At 37.7% G+C, this 26,973-nt stretch overlaps 1 protein-coding gene across 6 annotated transcripts in view; it reads left to right on the top strand.

Moving 5' to 3' along the window:
- Positions 1–1,236: 1,236 nt before the first annotated feature.
- Positions 1,237–26,973, top strand: part of DENND4C (DENN domain containing 4C) — a 68,849-nt gene continuing 43,112 nt past the window's right edge. The window contains exons 1-4 of one of the 6 annotated variants that reach the window (XM_050986644.1): positions 1,239–1,382; positions 10,252–10,392; positions 10,657–10,719; positions 20,980–21,307. In XM_050986644.1, the coding sequence (XP_050842601.1) occupies positions 20,997–21,307 (311 nt within the window). In that variant the 5' untranslated portion in view covers positions 1,239–1,382; positions 10,252–10,392; positions 10,657–10,719; positions 20,980–20,996. Of the gene's footprint in view, positions 1,383–10,251; positions 10,393–10,656; positions 10,756–20,979; positions 21,308–26,973 lie in introns of all 6 variants that reach the window. The other 5 variants (XM_030237145.2, XM_050986647.1, XM_050986646.1 and 2 more) reach the window with 5 other exon arrangements.

The raw sequence follows: 26,973 nt of genomic DNA, 5'->3' as shown, positions 1-26,973 counted from the left end.
CAGATTGGTCTGCATCCAAAGAGTCCCTCAAGAGAGTCAATAGCAGCCCCCAATTTAGTACCATCAGCAAATATACTAAACGTGCTTTTTAACTCCTGCCTCCTGATCACAGATAAAAACATCAAACAGGACTGGCCCTACAACTGAACCCTGAGGAAGACCACCGATGAGCTGCTGTCAGCCAGATGTACCCACACTGACTGCTACCCTTTGAGCTCTGCCCTGCAGTCAATTCTTCACCCATGCACTGTGAACCTGCTCCTCTCACTGCTGGAAGACTTGTCCAGAAGTGCAAATACAGTTCAGTGCTGCAAATACAAAAAACCTCATTGAATTTTGGAAAAACTCTGTCTACCGTCTTCCCTTCACCCAAGGTAAGCTCCTCTGACCTTGTCTATAGCACTACACTTCTGTATCTTTCAGAAAATGTTACAAGCAGTATTTGGTTTAAACGAGAGTCACCTATGAAGTGCATAGCCTCATCGGGGTAGGTAGCTGAAATTATCATGGCTATACAAGGACAAGCTCCAGGTCTGTTCAGCCTGGAGCAGGCTGAGGATAGTCCTCATATGAGTCGACATGTTCCTCATGAAAGGATATGGAGGGGCAGGCACTGATCTCCTCTCTGGCGAACAGTGACAGGACCCAAGGCAATGATATGATACTGCGTCAAAAGATGTTTAGGTTGGATATTAGGAAAAGGTTCCTCAGCCCGAGTGTAGCTGGGCACTGTAACAGGCTCCCCAAGCCTGCACCAAGCCTGACAGAGTTTAAGAAGCATTTGGACAATGCTCTCAGTTTGATTCTTGGGCTGTCCTGTATTAGACTAAGAAGTGAACCTTGATGATCCTTTTGGGTCTCTTCCAACTCAGAATATTCTGCGATTCGCCAAGTTTCCTTTATTACTACTTTTTTCCTGGTACAACCCAACACCTCACCGGAGCCGCAGTGGGGACAGCAGCACCGCCCTACGACCGCCCGGCCGCCAGCATGAGGGGAAACAGGGCCCGGCTCGCCGGGGTGCCCGGCCACACGGGGTCGGCTCCTCGTGGTGCCCGCCGCAGGTGCCCGAGCCGCAGGGCGAGCCCCGGCCTCCGGCCGCTCCCGCCGGCGCCCCCTGGCCGCCGCAGCGCCGCTCCCGGGCAGCGCCGCTCCCGGGCCCCGCCGCTCCCGGCCCCGCCGCCACCGCCTCCTTTCGGGGCGGGCCCTGGACCCGCCTGTAGGCGTTGGAGGGGGAGAAAGTAACATGGTGGCCACTTCCTCCTCAAACGGGAGCGGTGACGGGTGCGGCGGCTCCTGAGGCAGCGGCGGGCGCGGGGCGAAGCGGCGGGGCGGGGGCGGCGCGGCCGGCGGCTCGCTCGAGGGGCAGGGGCCGGCGTCAGGTGAGCGGCCGCGGCAGGCAGGGAGGGCGGGGAGGAGAAAAGAGGAGAGGAGAGGAGAGGAGGCGGCCTGACAGGCGGGAGCGGGCGCCGGACCCGGCGGCTCGCCCGCCTCCCCCCGCTCCCGCCTCGGGGCGCAGCGCTCGGCGGGGGGGCCCCTCTCCTATCCCCGGCTACTCGGCCCCTTCGTTCCCCTCTAATGTGTCCGGAGTAAACTCCCCTCCTCGCCGGACAGGCAGGGTGGTTCGGGTTCGGGGTGCTCCCCCGCGCCTTCTCGGTCCCTGGGAAGGGCTGCTGCCCTGACCTGCCCCGGCAGAGCTTCTGCGCCGGGGCTCGTCCTTAACCCGCTCTGCGCGGCCGGGAGGGCGGAGGCGCTTTCTGGACTTTTTCACTATAATTATTACCATGATAATTGTTACTTTTCCTGCTCCCGTCGGGCGCGGCCCTGGGAGCGCGGGGCTCTCCAGCGGCGCAGGTGGCAGGCGCTGCAGGTGAGTCCCGGGGCAGCTCCCTCCTATATTTCTTCATTTTCCTCTCCCTTTCCATGCCCCGACTCCTCCCCTAAGCTCCGGCGTCAGCGAGTTTAACCCTTGCGGTGGTCTGTGCCAAACTGGAGATTGTCACCGGCTGTTGGAAGGCTGTTAGGGTAACAGGGATCCTCCCGATTAGGTCACACTGGTATTTTGGAAGCTCGTCGTATGAGTGAGAAACTTAAAGTACTGAAGGTGTGAGAACAAAGAAAAGCTAAATGTGTAACTTTTAATCAATCTGTATTATCGTCTGAGGATATCTTTGCTGCACAGCCAGATAGCCTATGGAGCGGAAAGATCTGGCGATATGCTAGGGCTTTCATGTGATAAATAATGAAAAAATATGCACAGACGGTTTAAATATGATGTAAGCTGATTAACTATGCTGTGCCAAATACAGTCCTCGAAAGTGTTGGTTCTGCAGTCTCAGAATGGATGGAAAAACTGAACAACATTATATTAGTTCTAAACTTAATGTCAGTTCTGTACCAATCTTTTTTACACTGTTAAGTCCTCTTCTCTTGTTAAGTCCTCTTCTCTTGTTAAGTCCTCTTCTCTGCTGTCAAACTGGTTGCAGACATGGACTGTTGTGCTGCTGTCAAACAATGCCTCTGGCTAACCTTTTATACCTGTATGAGAGCGGGACAAACAACAAACAGGACATTTCATTTGACTCTTTTTCTTTTTTTTTTTCCCCTCTAAGTTGTATTAGTGTGACTTCTCTGATATTTTCTTGGCTTACTATGAAGTTTTTAAACTTCGTAGGAGTTTAAAGTTTAGGTAAATTTGAGTCTGCACATGGACATGTTAATAAAAACGTATTTGCTGTTAGTTTTGTTGGCTTTTTCTTCGTGTGGACCAAACACAAAGTTAGTAAAAGTTTTTACATCACTCTTTTTAAAGTGGCATGTTAGGAGTTAGTGAAGTAAATGTTTTGTTTCTGTGGGAAAAAATAATGGTGGAATGCAAACTACTTCATGTCTGTTTGGAAAATGAAAGATTTTTTATTTGTATTTTTTTTTGAAAAGCACTGATGACCAGACTAAAGTGATTAGCCAGACTACTAACCAGCCATACTAGCATATATATTTCAAGTCCTTCGCACAAAGGACAGCAACTAAAAATCCATAACTTAGATAGTTTATGAATGTTTATATTATAAATGTGACTGTAAGTGGTCTTTAAGATTTTTCAATTTTTTTTTTTTAAGAATTGGCTGAAATGCTGCCTTTTACCATTCCAGTGGATATGAAATTCTAATAGTGCATGTCTGTCTTGAGCTGCGCAATGAAGTTTAGTAGAAACCAAAAATATAAATATTAGCTTGCCTACATCACTTCTGACTTCTGTGTTAAAACAATTACTAGCACAACTTGACACCAATTACTGCTAAAATCTCAATGTTTGAATCTTTAAAAAAAAGAAAACTTACAAGTTAAGATGGGCATTTTCATAAATACTTATGGATAAATATAGTGTTACATCTGGCTGTTTATTCTTCAGTTAAGACTGGTCCCTCCATAGCCCAAAGTAAAGTAACAGCGTCTTTTTGGCCATGTCTTACATATTTGTTTTCTTATTTGAAGACTGTGATTTGTTTTCTTATTTGAAGACTGTGTGTGTGATTTCTTTCTGATCAACCTTTACATGGCTTTCATTAAAAACAAAAAACCAACCTGAGCAAAATTGGAATATTAAATATTGGTATGTATAGTATCCCTCTGACTCAACATATATTTAATTCTCATTTGGAATGATAATGCTACTTATTGTTGAAATACAGTTCTAGAAGTGGTATCTTTTTAAGCTAAGTTCTTCTTTAGGTCTGTGTTTGACCAGTGGAGAATTTATTTTGGAATTCAGCCTTGATATGCTTCAAGGAAAAATACGTTCAAGTGTTCATCTTGACATGCTATCTGGGTTTGCTTAAAAATACAGTGGGAGAAAAGTCTCAGTAGAATTTGGTAGAAAAGATATATTGAAAAAGTTGTAAGAAGAAGGGAAGATATGTCTTATTGTTAAGCTTTCAGATAAATTTCCATGGCCCCTGTAGGTATAGAGCAGTGTGCATAAAAGCTAGCAAGTTTGGTGGCCTTCTTACTGGTTTCATGGCCTTCTGACTGAAATAATAACAAAAAGTGCCTGTAACCTCTAAATCAGGTGTATTTGTCTAAGGGTTGCTCGCACTGTCAAAGGCTATCTTTTTCTTCCTCTGCATGCTAGTCATCCCAAGGCAAGGATTGCCCACCTTCAGCATGTTGCTTTCATGGATGATATTCAAAGTACTGGAGATCTTGGAATAGGTGACCTGTAAAATACTTCTTGGCGGTCGTAGTCATAGTTACAAGGTTGTTTCCCATGTGACTTGCCTGTTAGTTGTCCATACTGATTATTCAGATCTGTGAAATAAAAATCGGTTTGCTGCAGTTGCATCAAGAGACCTGTTTCCCTCCCATAGTGCTTCAAACAGTAAGCCGAATGTTTTAGGGTTTTTTTATCTGCTTTGGAATTTCTGGTTTGCTACAAAAATAATCCCTCTTTTAAAGTTGTTGCCCATGGTTGTACAGAAACATAACGCTGCTTCTTTCCCATCTGATAAAAAGGTAGTGTTGTTGGAAATGCTACACCCCTGTAATGATAATGAGAGTGTTTCATTCTGCAAATTTGTGTAGATAAAGGTTCAGAGTTCTCTGGTCTTAGAAGCGAAGTGACTTAATTCACGGCAGTTTCTGGAGTGAAACATAGTTTCTGGTGCACTGTTACTGTTTCATGTTCAGTTAATTCTTGTGCATCTCTCACAAAATGTGAGGTGTAGACTTACTTATTCTAGAGTTTTAGGAGTACAAGTTCGCTGTGCTCTGCATTCCAAGCTCTGTTTGAGCAGAAAGGTTTAAAGTGAGATACTAACCGAGACAAAACTTTCTTTCTGCTTACAGGCTTTTTGAGGGTATGAATGTAGTCCTGATGTTTACTGTTTGCTTTGGCAGGCAAGAAACTTGAAAAGTGTTTTCAGAATGACTAAGATTATGATTATGGTCTCTGTTTAATCATACAACTATTTTCTATGTTTTCTTCCTTTTTTTAACAGCATCTCAGAGCTGTTGATCGAAAGAACAGTAAAAATGTACCCAACAGTTTCTTGCTGAATGTTGGCTTGCATGTCATTAAACATTCCATTTGCTTTGTTTCAGCTAAATGCAGTGGGCCAGTTTTGCCTTACTCTGCTTTCATCTTTGCATTTAGTGACACTTTAGTTCCTTTCCTTTATTCTCAAAAGGTCTCTAAAGAGGCTTGATGTTTTTCAAACAAAAACGAAGAGCCTGTGTTCCTCTGCCTATAAGATATTAAAAATAGTGTAAATCAAGGATTGATGTGCAAATTAAGTTATTCACTTCTAGCAGCAAAAGCTGAGTTTACAATTGCCAGTGTCCAAAGGCATAGAAGCTTTCATCATCTTGAAATTGAAGTGTTTTCCAGTCGTGAACAAAGGGCAGGTATACCACAAAATCTAACCGTTTTTTTACCAAAGAGGCAAAACCCCTGATGTTCTTGATTTTTCTCTGAACCAGCTCATTTCAGTGATATTTTTTGTCTTTATAATTAATTTCAACCTTTGATTGGTAATGCATAAGCTGAAGTCTCTCCTGATGCATTCTTCAGTGCTGCTCTTCGCTTTTGCACATCTTTGTAATGTGGAGGAGTTGACTGCTGAAAGCAAGACATTATTTTTCTTCCCTGTTGAGCAACCCAGTGCTGCTGTTCCTGGTGTCACATAACATGGCTCCAGCCCTCTGTCTGTTCTCTGGGGAAGAAGCTATACTCTCAACCAGATAAGAAATCTGACTTAGATAGAAGTTTTGTGATTAAAATATCCTTCTGCTTTGTCTACATAATGTGTATATTTTTCTGCTTTGGGAAGGGATAAAAACGTGGTTTAAATTGGGAGAAAGAGAACACAGCTAGAGAGCAGCTACCTATGAGCAGCATATGAAGAAAAAGAAGTTCAAGGACTTAATTAATATTTCAGGAAATTCAAGAATTCAAGGCACCTGTAGTTGTATAGTTAAGCCCTGAATCTTCTGGAGGATATCCCTCATGGTCTAAGAGAAGGTTATAGAAAGGAAACAAAAAGTAAAATGCTGAGTCACAGCACTAGATTATTCATTTAGTTACTCTAATCATCAAAAGGGACTGTTTCAAAATATGGAAACTAGTGTGGCCAGTTCTCAGCAGCTGATCAGTCAGCCATCCCTGGAAATAGCAGCAGCAGCTTGCCTACCCTTCAGAGTCATTTGTACCTATGCTTTCACATGGAATTTCATAACAACATTTGAAGTAATTAATGATCCTAGTAAGAATATAAAATTCTGGGTATCTAGCTGAAACTGGCAGAAAATTGTCATATTTTCAGGTAACATGAGCTTAAGTATGCTGAGGTGTATTTTATCACAGCAGAGATAATACCTTTTGTGGGTTTCCTTGAAACAAATCCTAAAAAATAAGTTGTGTCTTTGCCAGAGGAAATGCTTTTAAGAAGATGGATAACTTGAGAAATATTTAATGTATGTAAAACATGTGTATTATACCTGTTAGGGTGCTAAAGCTGCCAAAAATGTGACTGAAGAGCAATATTGACAGAAGTTAATTTTAGCCCAGGGAGACTCAAGTTTCTAGGCTTTCTTTTTCCCCTGTTATCTACCACCTTCTTTTTAGGCAGTAATTTGCAATGAAAGCCTAACTTTAGGTGCCCTCAATTACTAGCTGAAGCTCCTCTTCCAGTTCCTGCAGAAGGAATATGGGAAGGCTAACCCTATGAAGTTCAGTTTTCTGAACAGGTACCACATCCATTTAAGAACAGAATTTGGATTTGGCAGGAGGAGGAAGAGTACAAGTTCTTTTATTATAAGTTTTCAAAGTAATGAAACCACGGTGATGTGGCTGCCTGGGAGCAGTTTTCGTCTTACAGGTCACATCCAGGTTTGTTTTCAGTTCTGAATATTCAATTATTAGCAGGACATAAAAGATAAAACTCTGTAACTGCATAAACGTGTTACTGTTTTCTCAAAGTTTTGCTGAAACCAGAAAAAGCAAATATATGTCTCCCCTACAATGTTTATTTGATTCAAAGTGAATTCTTGCAGTTGGAATCATCAGTGAAAGACTTGAATTTTTTTCTGGCCCTAAATTCTTGCTTAACCTTGGGGATACATCCTTCCTTAGCTTTTTTTCTTTTCTTTTTTTGTTATGTCTTAGTAGTAAATAAGTAAGTAGTAATTCTCCCCATACAAGACTGTTCATTTTGTCTGTGAATAAAGTATAGACATGCCACAAAAGATTTCCAATACTAATCAACAATATGTGTAAACATGGAGCTGTTCTGGTATAAGAAAATCTCAAGCCATAAGTAAAACAGATTTTGCATACCAAAAATTCGTTTTGCTTGTGGTGGCATACTTTCACAGGGGCTAATATCGGAATACTTGTGTGACTCTGAAGAATAGAATTCTTTTGTGGACTTCTGGCTATGCTAGTACAATTCTAGGAATAAACCAGATGTACCTAACACACAATAAAGGGAGAAGTATGTAGTTCAGGTTTGGGTAGACGAAATAGCAAGTTCACCTTTGAAAAAAGGCATGGTACACAAACTTTCTTAAAAGAAACCCATGCTTTCTTAAAAGGCATTTCAAACTCTGATACATACACTTTGCTGCATTTTTGCTTTGAACTTTGTTTATAGAAATCTACTCGTAAGATAATTATATGTAAATGCCCGAAGTTCTTTTGGGCTATGATGACTCATTCACTGTGAATGTAGTGGCTAATGTAATGTTTCAGTTTATTTTAAAGAAAACAGAACAATTCCTGTTCAAAGACGTTTGCAGATTTTCTTTTTTCTTCTGTGAGATTCAGATGTACAGTGTATGCACTATACATCTCAAAACCTCTTCTTAGGCTTTTTGATCCAGCTGATTCTGCTAGGAATAAAAGATCTTATTTACTCAGTCACTCCTCTAATTTTGAACTGTTTTTCTAGTTATATTAGTAGCCAGATGATTCGCAGATCTGAGGAGGGAAACTGCTTTGATGCTCAAGTGTCTAATTGTCTGTTGTTCCTTTTTAAAATTCTCACCATTAACAAGCACGCTTTCTGGTTTGAATGTCTGAGTTGAACTACTTTGCATTTCAGTTCTCCAGGTTGTTAAGTGTAAAAGTAATGTCACTCCATTTATATTCCTGCTTCCCTTGTCCATGTGGGGCATTGATACTGCCCTAGACCTGGCAGAGGTTAAAACAAAGAGTGTAAAAGATTAAAGCTATCACAGAGGACAGACTTGTGCTCTCTCTTTTAAGCAGGGACTAAAATGATGGTAGCCCATCTCTGAGGTAAATCCTCTGACGCGACAACTGTCATCCCACCTGTCCCTTCTAAGAGCCAGCAGTGTGGTAAAGCGTACAGTGGAGCAGTATCACTGCAGGAAAATGAGAACATTCTACTGCTGAATACTTGGGAGCACTTTATGAAGGCTGGGATAGGTGTCTGGTTTTTTGGTGGTTTTGGTTGGTTGGTTTTTGTTTGGGTTTTGGTTTGGCGGGGGAGCGTTTGAGGGGTTTGTTTTGGTGGTTTTGTTGTTTTGGGGCTTGGGGTTTTTTTGGTTGGTTTTGGTTTTTTTGTGTTGGTTATTTTTGCAAAGGAGAAAATTGTGAATTCCACTACACGTGTGCAGAGAAATGAATGTATGGTGTCTCAAAATTTTTGTGCATTCTACAGCAGATGAGCATTGGGACTGTGCTGTTCTGTAAGTTGTGTGGGGTCAAATAATGAGATTTCAAAGACATTTGGAAAACTGTGAGATCATTTCTCTAAGTAAATAAAATTAATTAATTCCTAAATGGTTGAATTGGAAATAGAAATGTTAACAATTGCAAATTGTATTCATGATAGTCATAGCCCACTTTAGGAAAACAGGGGGTTTTATTTTAAACGTATAACTAAATCGGTTACTAAATCCAGAAATATATTGTGTGCCAAAACAGTAAAAAAACCACAAGAACATAAAAACAGGTGTGAAGAATTATTTAAATATAAAGACAAGGGCGTGTGTCAAATTATGACAGAAATTAATGGCATGCTCTTGACAATTATTTGACTTCTTCTACTGTCTAAAATCTGTATAGTTTATCCTAGAAATCAAGTTCCCTGTAACTGTTTTGTCTGAGAATTCCACAGTGTGTTGAGTAATACAGTATTGGTATTTTGAGTATCATATGATGATATTAAAAGAAGGCTCAGAATAGGTGTAATGTCAGACTTCACATTTATCATGTCTGGTATGTGTTAGGACTTCATGACAGAGAATCTCAAGCTTGCTACCCTTGATAGCTTTTCTTCATGTTTGAGTAAAATATTTATTGCACATATGTCTGTATAAGTAGTACACTGCTACAGTGTAAGACCAAAAGCATATTCAAAAGAATATTCTAACTGCTGTCAAGTGTGTGGTTTGGACTTAATTTTAAGACATCTTGGCAAATGAGAGTTTCTTAATGAGGAGTTGGCAAGAGGATTAAAAGACAGACTTCTGAAGTGTTAATAAGCTCCCACCAAGCTTGAAAAGCAGCTGAGGAAGAATGACAATGCTGAAGCCAAGTGGTTTGAGGTTGGGTATAGTAGGCCAACCAGAAGTGGGAGTCATACCTCTTGATAGGCACAAGAAGAGTTCAGTGGGGTGGGGGTAGGCTGTGAGGCTGTGAACGTATTGATGATGCAGCCTGTGTTTGATGTGGTGAAGATGTCAATGAAGAGACCTACAGAGAGGAAAGATGCCTTCCTGCAGTGGTGTGGTCTTTTTTACCAAAAGATAAAAATGAGGAAAATTGTGTTCTTCAAAACCAGTGAGTGGGTTTTTCACTCTGGTTTTGTAGAGCCCTTAGATGACGATTTCAAGTGACGTATGGCTGATTGTATTGTAGATGGCTAGCAGAAATCTAGTCAAACCATGATTCTATGATCTGGCAAATCTCTGTGGAGATTCTGGTGAAGTAATTTCAATATTAATACTTAACTATTTCAATGCTTAGTAGACAGAGCAATAAGAAAGAGAATATCTCCGATTCTTACTGCTTACTTGGAGTAACCTCTCAGGTGAATTTGAAGCAACATGCTTTCATCTCTACTTTGTCCTCTGAAAACCAAATCCTAGTTCCCAGTCACCCCGACCTAAAAAAGGCACCAAAATAACTACAGAAATCAATCTTGGATATTTGGGCTCCCAGAAGAAATTTAACCACCGGACTTTTTGTCTCTTGACTTTTTTCTTTGCTGTTTTGTTTTGTTTCAGGCTACTATATTTGGCTTTTTTCCAAAGGAGTTTCCAATTACAGAAAGAGTTCTCTAACAAAGAATGTTTCCAGGGCAGCAGATGTTTCACTGATTACATAATACTGAGCATGGCTAACCTTTAAAGCTTTCCACTGGGGCAGTAAGTGCATTTTATAAAGTACTTTTCTTCCTCTGAGAACTATGTTGTTGTTATTATTAATGTTAAATTTTCTCTTTTGAGCTATTTTCTTTGCAGTCTTTTGACTAGTTGCCGTCTTCTGTTATGTTAAAGAACACTTTGGGTACAACAATGATGAAGCAAGATTAAACTGATTTATTAAATGAGTGTAACTGCACTGCTTGCTGATTATCATTCTTTCTGTCTCATATCTTTTCCTTTTCTGTTTTCTGTCCTTGGCAATAGAACTGACTTTGGTGGTACCAAACTTGCCTTCATTGGTTCCAGCTGCTTCTCAAGACTGTGTAGGTCAGTTCAGAATTTGAGTTTTGGCCTCACATATCTGTAAGTGCTCCAATTTTTATACCATTGGACAACTTGAAATTACTGTTCAATAGGAAAAATCAAACTCTTGAATATTAATATGGTAGAAGTAGCCTGGATGGTCTGGAGTAGGTTGGGTGTTTCTTAGATTTAGGGGATTTTTTTGGTTTGGTTTTGTTTTCTTGGTGGCCTTTTTTGTTTGTTTGTTTTGTGGTGGTGGAGTTTTTAGGGTTTTTTTTTGTTTGCTTTGGTTTTTGGTTGCTGGTTTTGGTTTTTTTCCCTTCAACTTAGAATTTTTCTGAGGCACAAATTTTCAGACCTCTGAGTGTCCTGGATTACAGTGTCCATTAACTTAATGATATTTTCAGCCATTTTTAATTCATGAGTAGCTATTCAGCTTGCTATCACAAAACTTTGCTTCTGAAAGCTTTGTCATGTTTGTTGCAGGCATTTATATCATCACATCATTGCCCCACTATTTTGTAGGAGTGGTAACTGGTTTTGCTGGCAATCAGAAAAAAAATCAGATTAAAAGCACAGTTCTACTTCTTAAGACAGAACCTTAACTTGTTAGTAGATTGCTTTTCTATCTAATTTTAATTTTTTAAATATAAACCTGAAAAATTGTGGCTAGTTTCCTCCCTTTCTTGGATAATCTTTGCATACAGGACAAGAAACAAATGCAAAGACATTTCAAGGTAATGGAGAACAATAATATCTTTTGTTTAAGGCCAAAGTGCTCTCTCCTTTTTGGAGAGAAAAGCCGCCAGACTTCTCAGTTACAAAATTGATCCATAAGTTGCAAACTGTGTATGATTGAGAAAACTAGATATTTATTGCTAGATCATTAGCACTTCTTACAATACTGAATTTGCAGAGTCAGTTTATTTCATCTCCACCTCTTCCTGTGATGTGTGCTTTTGCATCATCGCCAAGCAAATTGGAAAGGAAGTCTGCATTGGAAGAATACAGACACCTGTTTCCCAGTATATGAATGGTGTATTTTTTAGTAGCTGTCATGAAGATGTGAGTGACAACTTGCCAAAAAGAGACACCAAATACCTGTCCAGGTGTTTGAATGCAATTGTTTTCTTTGGTCATTGTAGGAGTAATAGGTAAAGTGTGAAAAACATCTTTGCATTTCTCACCTGTGGTGTTCTAGGCTTTGGTGTTTGGGTTCTAACCATGGTAATTTGATGTTAAGATTTATTTATTTAATCAGTTTATATCATACAGTTTTTTTCAGTATTAACTGTATTAAATATGTTTGACATACCAAAAGCTTAATACAGAAGTGATTTGGTTCTCAAACACACACAGTCTGCAGAACTCTACTGCTCTGAAAACTGAGGTGGAGAGAAAAAAACTCTGCTGTGTCATGAGATTTTTTTCCAGGCTTGGTGGCTTTGTTTCCATGGGAGTAGCTTACCTGAGGTGATTTGCTGTGATACTTCCTACTGTAGTGGCCTGATCAGTTTGGAGTGCTTTTGAAAACTTTACCATCAAGCCTGGTTACATGCTTTTTGTGCCTGGTTTTTGTGTTCATATGCAGTCCAAAAGCAATCTACACAAAAAGCACTGTACACAAAAAGCAACTGCAGAGTCAACTGTTTTCTTTGCATATGATCAAATTTGCAATAATTTAGCTATCTGGTGCAAAAAGCTAGTCTGGATTATTTTCAGTACCAGACGTTGATACAGGTTATTTTCTGAATGAAGTTCAATTAACTCAATCCTAAGTCATCCTGAAGGAATGCTTCATTAAAATGTAATTGGCAAGTTTTTTTATCTTTCACCTAGTCCTTTAGTTTATTTTTCCAGTGTTAGAGGCCTCTGTAAGATAATCACCATGTAGATTGTAATATATTTCAGTTGTGCAATTACGATATTCTCCAATGTTTACTTGAGAACTGCTAGGAAGAAATGCTCCTGTATTTGCATATTTGCAAATATGCAAATTTTTTGCATGTTCAGACCAAAATGCAGGTGACATCCAGCCATTCCTGTTTCACAGCTGGTTGTGTTAAAACAGGCAGGAGGGCAGTTCATCTCTGAAGTTGTTTTTGCAATTCTGATTTTTCTAATCCTCATGTAATTTAGTCAAGTGACTGTAACTGTTACTTCGTTTAATAATTTTCATAATAATCCGATCATGCAATTTAAACAAGAAAGTCTTTAAAAACATTTCTAATAATTTTTTTCTCTAATCTCTATAATTTAATTTTCTCTAATCTCTATAATATAATCTCTAATAATTTTTTTTCTTGCTATTGACTGGCTAATAATTTGCGGGCTACTTTTTTTCTGTTTTAATCCTGTGCAGTCCTAATGGTATGCTGGAAGTAATGTTGCCTTATCTTGTCTTTTGTTAAGGTGTGCATATGTTTGTGTATATATATGGATGCACTTTATGTTCTTACACAGTGTAAAATATGCTTCAGAGAGCTTTACCTATAGATACGTCCCTGTGACTTCCCTGTGTGCTGCAAGTGCCATTTTAAGTGATAAATTCCTTGCTCAATAATTCCTCCTGAACCCACTTAACTTTGTAATGTAGTCTAGTTTACAATGTTCCATTCTGTCATAATATTGTCTGTAATGTGTATGCAAGGTCTGATTTCTGCTGTGAAAATGAGATGCACAAGCTCAAATTGCACACTTACCTGAGTAGAAATGGGTTTGCTTAGAAGTGAGTGTGATATGGACAACCACAATGATTTGAGCAGTAGCAGAGAAAGATATGCTGGAGTGGACCACCAACTAGAGTGCCAGCTGCAGTACGTTCTGGTTGTTAAATGGTAATAGTGGGGGCTGTTTGCACTTGCTGTGTACATTTAAGCCTGTGTGGATACATGAGTGTGTTAGAATCATAACTGTATTTCGTGTCTAGAAAAAAACCCCACCAAACAAAACAGTATATAAAATTTTGATTGCCAGGTATAGTTGCATTCTTTACTGCTTTTCAGAGTGAACTCAACTATCAACTTCCTGGTCTTGAAATCTACGAGAATAAGAATAACCATGCAGATTTACTGAATACAGTTAACATTGAGAACCACCTTCACTGTGTTCTGTCTGTTGCTGTGGAATACAGCTAGGAAAGAGTAAAAAAAAAAAGGAAGCACTATTGTTGATATATTTCACTAATGTGAAGTTTTAAAAAACCGAATTCATAGTATTAATACTAACCACTATATCCAGTAATACAGCCCTTTAGCATTTGTATTTAGGTTTGATTTTTATGAGCAGTCCTAGAGGCAAAACTTTTTAGTGTCTATATCCTCTATGTCCTCACTGCTGATCAAACTTGCTATGTTCAGGCCTTCAGGTTCTACTTTCTCTTGACCCAGGTGATTAAATTTAATTGTTCTGATTTAGGATCACCTGCCTCCACAAAAATTGGTCTTTTTTGATCGTCTGTCATCATCTGTTTCTTGCCACCAGCTTTTTCATGCTGTTATCTTTATGCTGTGAAATGCTACATGGAGATTTTAAGAGGGCCTGTAGGTCACAAAATAAATTTTAAAAAATTTAAACTCAAGGGACAAAAATTTTAAACTTAAGGGAGAGGAGTTTAGATTGTACATAGGACACAAAGAGGCTGGTGAGGTGCAGCTTGCCCTGAGAATCAGGGTGTCCAGAACTGTGCATGCCACATCCCTGGAGATGTTCAAGGGCACTTTGGAGGGGGCTGTGAGCTGCTTGGTCTAATGGACGGTGCTCCTGCTCCTGGCAAGGGAGGTTGGAACTAGATGATGTATCAGGTCAGTGTGCTCCCAATGCAAATAATTTTGTGATTCTGATATTTCAAATGCCGAGGAAAGAGTGACAAACTGAAGGCTTAATTCAGCTCAGCCGTAACTGCTGGGTATGATAGTGATTTAACTTCTTCAAACATGTATTTAAAGGCAATTACATATCTTCTTTAAATGTTTTTCTCCTTTCAGCTTGAACAGAGAGCTGATACTGTTTATCTCAAGAAGTATCTCTTTCTTGTTTCTTAATGTGCCGTCAGAGGTGTATCTGCATAATATGTAATACTTTTTGTGTGTTTTAAGGCACACTTCCAAATTCACTGATTAAAATAAATTCTGCACTGGTTGTTTTGTTATAAAATAAAGATTTAGCTGGCATAGATGAAGATTCTTTTATACAAAGGGAAAACACATTGTTCTTCCCATTCCTTCACAAATAGTGCTATTTAATCTCAGTACAAGATAAACAGTGATCTGTGTGAATAAAGAGTGAGATATCTCCGTTCTTTAGCACTCCAGGGAAAGTTTCTGAATTTTCAGAATCTGTATACCCTTCTTCTCTTTTAATTAATTAATTGGAAATAATAGAGAAGAAAGAATAGAGAAGACACATAGCTGTATTTCTGTATTGAGGAGTGAGATGCCTGTGGTAATCATTGTATTATCTACAAAGTTTTGCCTCTGGCAGTGGTTGAGAAACACAGTAATGATTCTCTCTTACTCAGATAGTAGCCAATAGGTTTTCCAAGACTTGCAGATGACCTCCTAATGTACTGTCTTCTATCTATCCAGTAATGTCTTTCTCTGTCAAATTAGTGTAGTAAATTCAGTGTTTTCAGTGAATTTAGGTCAGTTCATTAAAAAAGTAAATGTCAGAGCATAGTGCATGTGCATTTTTTAAATTTCTTTAATGCCAATAGTCAATTATAATTCACTTGCTAAGTTAAAGAATTGTACAGAAGTCCTGAGTTAATTTTAACATCTACCTTGCTTAAAATTCCAACTGTGGAGACTGTTGACAAAATTGATGTTTCAACCCCGGTGAATAAAAAAATGCTGAAGTTATTCTGGAATAAAACTCATTTCCTGTGCAGTTGGGTTACAAAAATATTTCTACTTATGAAGGAAAAAAGTCACCTTTCTAAATTCTTTGGTCATCTGTGTATGCATGTTACAGGCTTCCATACAGCAAGTACTTTGTAAGAAGTAGTTTCCACACACATAGTAGTTTGGGGGTGATGGCAGTACATGAAAGAAGATACAAGTTTAATAAATTGCAATGCCATGTGTTAGCCATTAATCACTTCAGACATTATTACCTTTTCAGGTAGTAGAGTGCTTACTGAAGTGGAAATACAAGACTTTAAAGACCAACTTGATTTTTCAGAGTAAAGCTACGCTAGTTGGCCTCTTAAGCCCTTTGCTGGTTTTCTTGAGAGCACATAAGGTTAGCACTCCAATTAGAAGTGACCTGAAAAAATACCCCTTGATATCCATGCATACTCTAGATGTAAGTTTATTTTGTTGGCTTTGTGCATTGAGATAATAGCATTTGCAACCCTTCTTTCTGAGAGCTGAAAGGAATAAGCAGTAGTCAAGGATTTGCCTGCACATAAGCCTTAAAACCAGCTATTTCTGAATCCAGGTATTATTCTTACTCTGGAATGAGTATATGCATATGGTTTTCCAAGAATGCCACCTTCTTATTAGTTGAAGGTGTTATTATTTGTATGCAAATTATCAGGTTGGTGTTTGTAACAAACCCTTTCCCTTGTTTGCTTCTGTACGCAAAGCGTATGCTTCCTTTTCTTTAGGGCACTTGTCAAAAATTGCATTTAATTGTACCATTTTTTTGTAGACTTAAGCTGACTTTCTAGCCTAATTTTAGAGGATAATTTGACACTAAATACCTTTTTAGAATTTGACCGAAGCTTCAGAGACTAGAACTGAACTGAAGCAAATTCTAATGTAGTAATTTTTTTTCAAAAATTATAAAAATAATTTTTATAAAAATTGAATCCTTTTCACCAAGGTAATTTCTCTATGAAACCTCTCCTTAAGAAAGGTTAGTGACCTTTGTAAAGACTTAACTATATTTTGCTAGAACTTTTTGAAGAACTATAAAATTGCATTTTGATTGTGAGAAAGACTATTATATTCTTAAAGCAGCCAAACTTAAGTGAACTGTGGGAGAGAGCACTTTGTCATGCTTCTGGCATTTAGCACTGAAAAGATTTTGTTTTCTTCAGTGCTGCATATTTTTGCTAAACAAATCTTGTACTAAGTGCTTTAAAATGTGTTGTGGGCTGGTTGGTTTTGTTTTCCATTTACAAAACTAACTACTGCCCATGGGAATTCCTTTTAGAAGAACATGGTGGGGGGGTAGTGGGTTAAAAGTACATCTTTTATTCTGAATGCATTTTTCTTTTTTTCCCTTCCTTTATTAAAAAAATAAATAAATAGTTTTGTTGCTGATATGCTCACAGCAAACTTTCCTATTGTGGACTATGGATGAATTGGAAAACAAACTTCACTTAAGTAGTTTTTTTCATAACCTCTGTGGGTCTATATGGACATTGGGGTTTGCAATTCCTCAAACACTATTGCTCATGTTCTTAAAATGGAATTCCCAATTTTTGTTTATTGAGCTTAAAATAAGGTATCTTTGTAGAATTCAAAAACAAGATATTTCATGGGACTTTATGTGGACTTTTTTTCCAATTCATCCTGCATTTTCATTGTCCAACCTGAAGATAAGCAGTTTTTAATTTTAGAATTGTTTTTGTACTTAGATTTTTTCCTGCAAGGAAACACACTATTGTGTGTTAAAATAGAAATCACAATATTTTCTAAATTCTGAGGTTTTCTCTGGTATTGTGATGTACAGAGCTGTGCTCATAGAAAATGGATGGAGGACAGTAGTTTTTGATGTTCTTCTTGGGAAAAGTTGCTTTGATAAAACTTAGAATAGATGGGCTCGTAGAAGAATGTTTGCTCCCCTGTCTATTAAGAGGAGCAGTGTTCATACTTGTTCTTGTGTGAGTCATCACAAAAATAATGGAAAATAATAGTGGATTCATTTTGTTCCCTACAGATCCTGTGGGGTTTTTTCCTGCAGTTCATAAGACAGAGTATTCCTGGACTTGGTGAATTCTTCTGTTTCTATTTGTATTGGTGGCTGTCTGCTAATTCTTTGTCTATTTATGTTTTTAAAACTGCTGCATTAGTGAAGATCACTATGGCTTAATTATGAACTATTACTTTCAGGTCTCTTTTGAGTGATCCTGTTTCTTTAAGTCTTTTTGAAACTGGAGAACAGATTCCTGAAGACCTGACTTGTAGTGCTTATTTGAAACCTTACTTGTCCTTGTGGAAAAGGAACTCTTTTGAGAGACTCCGAACATTTTGAAAAACTCACTAAATGTTGTGCTGACATACAAAGCTTTTGTGCCAAGTATCTCAGCTGAATTGTCTGGTGACTCTGACTTTTGCCTGCCACATATTACACAGAGTTTCTATGAGGTAAAACATAGCCATGGATAAGAGAAAAGTGTATACCCAAGATATAAGTGTATCCTCCATAGCAACTAACTTCTACAGTTTTATTGATCCCACTGATGAAAATTCTGCAATGGATTCTCTTAATTTGCATTCTAACTTTCCAAATCTTAGTATTTACTTTTTCAGGTGCTTTTAAATTTTCCTCCATTTTCCCAGGAAAACTAAGTTCTCCTTTTAAAGCATATTTGAGAATAACAGTGCAATTCCAGGAACTTGAGCTGTGATTAAAAGTATAAACTCCTGTGAGGTTTTTGACGTATGCTGTTATTGTTACTGTTTGGTTTTTTTTCCTGCTCTGTGTGCTAAAAGTAAATGTAGGCCATGATTTTAGTGTTGCATTGAGAGAACATGATACTGAGCTGTGTGAATTTGACACAGTTAATAACAGGCTGGAACATTTTAAAAAAGTTTTGGGTTAAAAAAACAAAAAAAACCCCAAATGATAGGATGCCAACTCTTCTGCTGTTCTTATCAGCTTTTCTCAGTAATTTGGTATTTTACAGATTGCAGTATATTGTAGTTTAGTACTTTCTTTTAAGAGGAATGGAGAGTGGATGGTTTATTTCTTTGTTTCTTTCTTTTTTTTTATGATTCTGCAAACAATTCCAAGCATCTGAGAGGCAAACTGACACATTTTAGACTACACAGTTTTATGATTAATCCAGTGTAAGTCAGTGCTGCTGCTGAGAGTGTCATACTGCTGCTGCTTTTGTGCTGACACAGGCAATTGCTGGAGAACTGCTCTGGTTGAACACTAAGTCTCTGCCAGGTTAGCGTTCAGTCAGAGCAATTTCTTGTTCCAGTTCATTATGTGGTTGCTCAAACTATAGTTCCAGACAGAAGCGAAGGTGGAAACAAGCAGTGGCAGTGTGAGAAGGGACCTTTTAACTCAAGACCCGTTTATAGAGATGGAGTTGAGGTCATTCCCCCTGCATTTCTTCCTGACTTGCTTAGCTGTAAGGCACTTTATTGCTGATTTCATGCTTTTTATGACAGTAAAAGTAAACTGAGGCAAGTTTTATACATAAGGGTGGTAGGAGCTTCACAGGTAGGTATGGCTCTGGGGTAATTTCCGTGTTCTTCAGGAGATGTAGGCACTTGAAGAACAAGGAAATGACGACCTGACAAATTGGATAAACGTTTTATTGTTCCTGTTTATATGGCATCTACATGTTTTAGGCATAAATCCAGTCATGTAAATAACTGTCCCTTGGCTTTCTCCTTTGCAAGGGAGCCAAACTCTTCTCTGTCAATTTATGGATTGCCCTACAAAGCTGTTAGCCAAAGTGTTTAGAGAACATTGTAATGACAGTGTAAAAAGTATTACGGAAAAATATTTTAAAGGGTGCAGGTATATCTCCTTTCAGGTGTGAAAGGATTTGTAAAGTTGTTATTTCAGTGTAAGAAAATAAAAACTGTAGTCAGAATATAGAGGTACAACAAATTTACATGAAGTTATTTCCCCTCTCCTCCTTACTTTCATCTCATGCTACAGTAGCCTGCAATATAGCATTGGGCACAATTTACATAATCTTATGCTAAAATTTCTTAGTAAATATGCAGGATGGATAACTGATTTTTGCCTCAGATGAACATTTAACACCCTTATTATCAAAAGTCTTAGAAGTCTTGTGTGCTGTGAAGATCAAAAATACCTCTTGAATATAATGTTAGTAAGAAAGAGCAAGATAAGAACATAAATCAGGTAGCATAAATCAGGTTGCAGGGAACAATATTATATTGCCTTCACCAAACCACCTTTTTTCATCAGAGGCCAGTGTTTCCGCAATTACCAAACTTGGGCATTCTGAATACAAGAAGCTTCTCAATATTGGTGCACTAATTATTTTGGTGGTCATACCAATTAACAACTGCTCCTTGGTAGGCAGGATCTTGGCAGCTATGGCAGTCTTGTTTTCAGAGATGGAAACCAGACTTCCATTACTCATTAGCTTTTTATAAGGGATTCTGAGAAATCCGGTGATGGAAACAAGGAGATCTAGAAGAATGTTCTACTTAGCTTCCTGAAGAGGTATAACTGTATTCAGGCTCATTGCTTGACTGCTATTGTTTAAATATATCTTACTCATATTGTGAAAATCAAAGATTTAATGGGATTTGGGTACTTGAAGTTGTACTTGAGCATAGGCTGTCAGCTAGGTTTGTTCCTAATAGAAACTTATGTTTCACTGCTTTAACTTAATGTGCTAAGTGAACATCAGTGGTGTAGAGAGAACAGCTCTTTCCAGATCTGGAATGTGCAGCTGAGCAGTGATGTGTACTTTCTGATCAGCTAATGAAATGTGGGTTTGGATGTGTGATTTTTGTAAATGACTTCCAGATGTTACGGTTGCCAGCTGAGTGTCTCAAGACTGCACTGTTAGATCTATGTTACAAAACAAAATGGATGAATTATGCAGAAGTTAAAGTGGTAGAGCCTGTACTTGCAATTGTTCTCACTCTGTCAAAAAAAAAAAAAAAAAAGACAATGTGATTATGCGGTCATATTGCTCACAAGCAATGGCAGAAAGTATGGATGCTTTTAGACAGGGATACATACATCAATGTATGTATCCATGAAGAGCTTGGACAGTATAATAGATAACACAAAGGAATTTTTTGTGTAGCTGCTGTGTTAAGAGCTTTGAGTTATCCTATGTCTCACTTAAACTTCCTTGTGCTAAAACATTACTGTTGTGGTGCTAGAATTGAAATCTAATTACCTGCAATATCTTTCACTATCTTATTTGTGCAGCAAAAGTCAAAGTTTTGTTTGCAATTTCCATAGAGTTTTCATGAACTCTGTATATAACTCTGTACTTTTCTATTTGCAAAGTTTTTTTTCAAAATTTCTAAATCCTCATAGTTGTTGAGAGAAGGGTTTGAGTTTGAAAGCAGAGTGATTGATTTCTCTCTTTCTTTTACCCAGGAAATATTGACATAACCATGATAGAAGACAAAGGTCCACGAGTTGCTGACTATTTCGTAGTGGCAGGGCTCACTAACACAGACACATCAACTCTCCTGGACCAAGAAATCAGCCGACATGAAACAAAGTCAACTGGTCCCAAGGCTCCAATTACTGACATTGCTGTGATAATTAAATCAGCTGGTGAAACTGTCCCAGAGGGATATACCTGTGTTGAGGCCACCCCTACAGCCCTCCAAGCCAATTTAAACTATGGAAGTCTAAAGAGTCCTGAACTTTTTCTGTGCTACAAGAGAGGCCGGGACAAACCACCTCTTACTGACATCGGGTGAGGTTTCTATTGCAGTTCAGTTCCTCCTTCAATAATGATAAAATTTTACTCTTCATAGATGATGGTGAAAACAGATGTGAGGAAACTTCTCAAAAAGTCCTGTTTGAATCTGTATTGCTTACTGAGGTTTCTGTATCAAATACATTGAACAAAGTGTCAGACTTCTAGTGAATTTGTCTTTTAAAATCAATGATAATGTTTTAGTGTAAAAGATGGGAGAGAGAGATGAAGCTGATAAAATATGAGGAATTACATTCTCTGCTGCAGTTTTACGAAAGATGATTGAATATCACAGAATTAATTTATTGAAAATATGTAGTCCAAATCCAGAAACATTAACATGCTTAATCAGAAAATTTTGACTTCAGAAGTCAGAAATTATCACTTTGGAATTCACTTTAATGCTTATGGTGAAAGATACAACTTAAAAATGTATAAGAACATTGTAGAACTACTGGGGATATAATGAGGAAAAAAAATAGAGCTGGTTGTGGGGTGCTGTTACAATTATGGCAAAATAAAGAATGTGTATTTTTCTCCCTACTTAGTTATTAAAGAAATAGTAGGGAGTAAAAATCATGCATCTGTATATATGCTAAAATACATTTAGTTATTTTCATTTATAAGCTTAAATACTTTGGCTTGAAGCCTACGTATCCTGTTTTTACCTACAATTTATGTACTTACTGACAAACAGTGTCCAGTCAGGGGGAGACTGATAGTGAAATCTGAATAATGAAAGCAGCTTCATGGCAAGACAGTTCACTTCTAAGGATTATAGTTCAAGTTGTATAATTAAGCTGGTACATTCTAACTTGTGTTCATCTTGATCATCTAACCTGCATTCCAGTGGGTGATTTTTAACCTAATCTTTTCCCATGTGTATGACTGGCACTGCAAGAAGAGACACTACAGTATGAAGTTACATTCTGACTGTTTTTTAAACTTCATTAAGTTCCTACAGAAGGAAGAATTTCTACAGAAGTATTTCCTCAAAGGAAGTAATGAAAAATCAGTCTTAGCCTTTAAGGAAGCAACTTGGCTAGCATATGTGTATTTGGTGTCTCCCATGACCTTAGAAGCTTGAATGCTTGGGGTGGTTTTGTAAACCAAGCAGACAAGTAGTTGGCTAAGATGATGGCATTTGGTAAATAGTATTTATTCTGTATTTTGTTGTAGACAGATCTAGTTATGGTGTCACACCTAACACATCATGGCAGTCTTTTCTCTCTGAGCAACGATGCATATTCTCCCCCTGCTGTTCCTCCTGCTTTGCAACTATGTGCAAGAGATGGGTAGAGCAATCTTTTTCTATTTATTTTTTTTCTCTGAATTCCATTCTGTTCAGATAATAGCAGAGTTCAGACAAGAGATGCATGTACAGTCTGAAGGCTAATTTATGCTGTTTTCTATTACTTTATTAAAGGACCACTGTGAAATAATATTTTACCTTTGAGCCAGTCTGACATGCAGAGTGAACTCAATATGTACAGGAAGAGTACATCCCTTGAAAGGGTGAAATGTGTACTCTTATGTATGTATAAAGTGGAGTTATGTTGTAGTTGGAGCATTCAAGTGATTCTTGAATGTTTTTGTCTGCCTGTGTATTTCTTTCAGTGTTATTTTTAGGGAAAACAAATGCTGTTTGGTGAAAAGGGAAATAGAGATATGCTCTACTGTTTGTCTGCCACTGTCCTTGTGTGTTTGGTATTTCTGTGCCCTCCATCCTCATTCCTTTCTATTTGTCCACTCCTTGTTGAATCGATGCGTCTGTAAGTTGCTAGCGTGAATTCCTGCTGCAACTACTTACTTGCACACAGTTAGGCCATGTGCCATGCCTTTGCATGTTACATTTCCCAGAATAATCCGAGTTGGAAAAAATACTAGTTGGAAAAGTGAAGGTCATTCCTAGGATAAAAGATCTCTAAGCTCCTCTTCCTAAATGTAGCTGCAAAATTTAGTATCTTAAGCTTGTGTGTCTATGAAATAATTCAGTTACTGTCATTCTGTGTTTTTCTTCACCAGGTTTTTGCTGATGTTTCAGAAAAAGACTAGAACTGAGATTTGAGATCTATTTTGGTTTAGGTGGAGTGAGACTTTCAAACATAATCTCACTTCTATGTTTTACACTTCAGTTAGGAATCTGTTAGTGCTCCAGCATGTTTCTTACATGGAAGAAAAACCAGACAGAACAATGTTTGTTTTAAAGTACAAGTGGTTTTGCAATTCATAACACTTAGTATAGAAAAGAAAGAATATCAGACTTCTTGCCTGAAGCAGAGGTTCTTGTAATACCAAGTAATGCAAAAGTTAGGTAACTTGCATTAAGTAAGCAAAGAAATTCTGATTTTTAAACTTTTTAAAATTTTAAGTGGTATGGGAGGCTTTCATTTGCTTAGCGTTTTGTGCTAAGGACCCTTGTGGTTCTATATGCCTGATTTCTGAAAATGTCTGCAGGCATATCAACTGAACAAATTGATGATGATGCTCTTTATTAGAGAGATATTTCAAAAAAGAAAATGAACCCAAATTTCAAGAAGGGTAATAGAAACTGGAGAATGTTCTTAGCAGCCAGCATCTTCAATTGTTCCTTAATCCCACCACTGTGATAACTGCAGCTGGGTGTTTAGAATAGTGTAGGGTAATAATGATCAAACTAGTAACTTGTTTGTTTAGACAAATAATACTAGAGATGGCAGTAGAAGCAAAAGTCTTAAATAATAAAAGTCTTTCACTCTTTTCACTTTCTTGATCCACCACTTTTCTGACCTTACAATATTTACGTAAGTTCCTTTTTTATTCAATACTTGAAAAATGAGACAAGAAGAGGAATTATAAAGGCATATTTTGCCTAAGAACTGTGAGAGACAGGATTGTCTTTGGTCCTAGAGAAGGAGGTAAACTGGACAGCAGTCTTAGACAAATGCAATTTACAGAAGTCTGACTGTTTTGAAATGGTTTTCCAGAAGCAATGTTTTCTATGGTTTACGGTTTTTAGCTCAACAGCCGCAAGGTTGTATTTCTTCTTTCTAAACTCTATTACCTGATGCATTGAAGTACACTTTGAAATCAGTAAAACTGGGTGTGAGAGAACTTCCACGTACAATGTCAAACTGTCTTACGAGATGATAAGATTCTTTTGGTTTTTCTTGCCAAGGACCTAACATCTAGAGGAAACTGGTTTACATTTTGCTTGAAGTGAAACTGTATTGACATTGGTAGAATAATGTAGCAAATAATGTGTACTTAGGATTGAGACCAAACTATAAATGTAAAAAGGCAGGAAACAAGTCTCACTGTGATCAGTAATAATTAATCAAAGGCAGACACTTGGAGGTTGAAACAAGTAGAAGTAAACTTACCCTGTCAGGGAGGACATTGTATACACAGGGTGTCATGTGCACTATTTCATGCATCACTTCTGAATGTTTTCTCTGAATCATTAAAACCATTGTCTAATTTGAGTGATTCATGGGTGGTGGCTCTCTTCTGTTTGCTTGCATATACAGCATCGTACTGTAAGCTGCGAACTATGCATGAGGTTAGGAAATGGTGTGGGTTTAATAATACTTCTCTAGTGAAATGTAGAGGTGCGTGTTGCTTTCATTTTCTTTTTTCTTTTGGTGAGAGGTGACCCCACTGATAAAGTCTTGAACACTTAAAGTGTTTTCTTTACAATACTTGTAAAGTTATTAATTTGGACTCCTGATTAATGTTGTGCTCCTTCTCATAAGCTGACAACTGACAAATGTTTCTGGAATGAATTTATAAGTTTTATTTTATTTAAAATACATGAAACTGAAATAAAACTGAGCTGAAACTTTTATTGGAGACTGCTCTGTTAGTATTTTCTTCTCATGGATGTAAACAGTGATGTGAAGAATTCATGTAAACTCCTTATGCGCAATGGATGTGGCCTGAGAGCTGCTGCCATTGTAGTTGTTTGGGTTCTGTTTTTTTTGAGGTTCTTTAACTTTATGGAGGAGCCAAATAAGTGTTCTTCCAGAATTTTACTTAGTTTAGGAGTAGTTCAGGTACACCTACTTTTTCTATAAATATCTTGAACCAGTAGGTAGTATATTAACAGTAATGTTGCGATTTGGAAATGCTGGTACTGGGCTGGTTCTGAGAGTACACATTGTTTGAAATGTACGAAGTCTGATGGTCAGAGTCTTTACAACTGAAACCATCGCTGAATATTGTTGTCCTCCATGAACTAGGTGAATAAATTGGCAGCCTGGTAGCTACACCAATATAGTCCCAACTCATGTGATTTCTTTGCTTTTTTAAAGTATTCTATGACTGTAATTTATGTCTGTCATCAATGCTATGACAAGATGTGGTTTTATCAAATCATAATAAACAGTAATTTTCGCATATTCCAATTTAATTATGGAAATAATTTTTAAGTAATTTTTGAAATTTAATAATTTTTTTAAAGTTCTGAGGATAGTTGGATATGAAAAAAGACTCTTATTTTAGCTTAGACACGTGACTTTCTGAAGTTCTCAAGTATGTACTTAGTACTAGTCTGTCAAACATTTAACCAAAGGTATTTAGGGACAGTAAATATGTATTGCCTGGTTATTTCTTATTTTAAGGTTGTGAGGGACTATGAGTGAGAAGCTGGAGATCACAAAGTACAAAGGTTTAATGTGTTACCTTTATCCTATGTCTTGTTATGATAAAAACTGATTTGAAGGTGACAAGTACTCTGTAGATACTGCAGAGAACCAAGCAAATTGAGCCATTGCATATTTGGGTGTGGAATGGGAGACAAAGCTTGCCCTGTAATAGCATCTGTGCATCAGAAATGTTCAGGTATATGTTTTAACTTCCACATTTTTTCTCACAGTGACTTTCTAATAGCTTTATGTTAGGTAAAGAAACGTTATAGCTTATTTAGCTGCTGTGAAGCTGTTAAGGATCTTTGATGTTTTGCTAAAAATATGATGATCTAAGTTAGTGATCTTGCAAAAAGAAAAAAGTCATGCACCACATGAATGTTGCTGTACAGCCACGTATAAGATATACAAGATATATAAGATATATTCTGCTTTCTAGGTGTAATATTTCTTCCTTTACTGTGGAACAAAGTATTAGTTTGTCTCCCTGCCTCATTTTCTTAAGCACTGTTATTCAAACTGTGAATGTCAATTATTACTGGGCTTGGATTTTTTTTTTTCCTGTAAAAATTCATCTGGGAAGCATATTTCTGTCCTCTGTTGTGCTTTTTCAAAAATATTTATTTTAAAAAACCAACCAACCAAAAAAATCCCCAAACCCAAAAAATGCTTAACAAAAAAAAACAAGTTTTAAAAGACTTCGTAGCAATTTTGGTGATTAAATTATCCACTGTGTTGTGTGCCGGCAATTTAAAGCGGAATTTGTATTTATTTTTCCTTGATAGTGCTGCATTCCAACTAGCTGTATAATAAATCCTTTTCAGTAGCTTGATTTTATTTTTCTGAAACTCTGGTTTGTTCTCACAGAGAGTTCAGTATAGTTTTAAATATTCCTAAGCAGTTTCCTCAACTTCAGGTACTGCATGATCAAAGAGAATATATGAGCTTCATTTTAAAATGTTGCAATGATGATGTAGGTTGCTAATGGATGTACAGTTTCTCCAAATTCACTATCTGTTTGAATGTGCATGATAATGT

Source organism: Serinus canaria, chromosome Z (genome assembly GCF_022539315.1).
Source record: "Serinus canaria isolate serCan28SL12 chromosome Z, serCan2020, whole genome shotgun sequence".
In the NCBI taxonomy this organism is placed as follows: domain Eukaryota; kingdom Metazoa; phylum Chordata; class Aves; order Passeriformes; family Fringillidae; genus Serinus; species Serinus canaria.
This window is presented reverse-complemented; position numbering and strand designations above follow the sequence as displayed.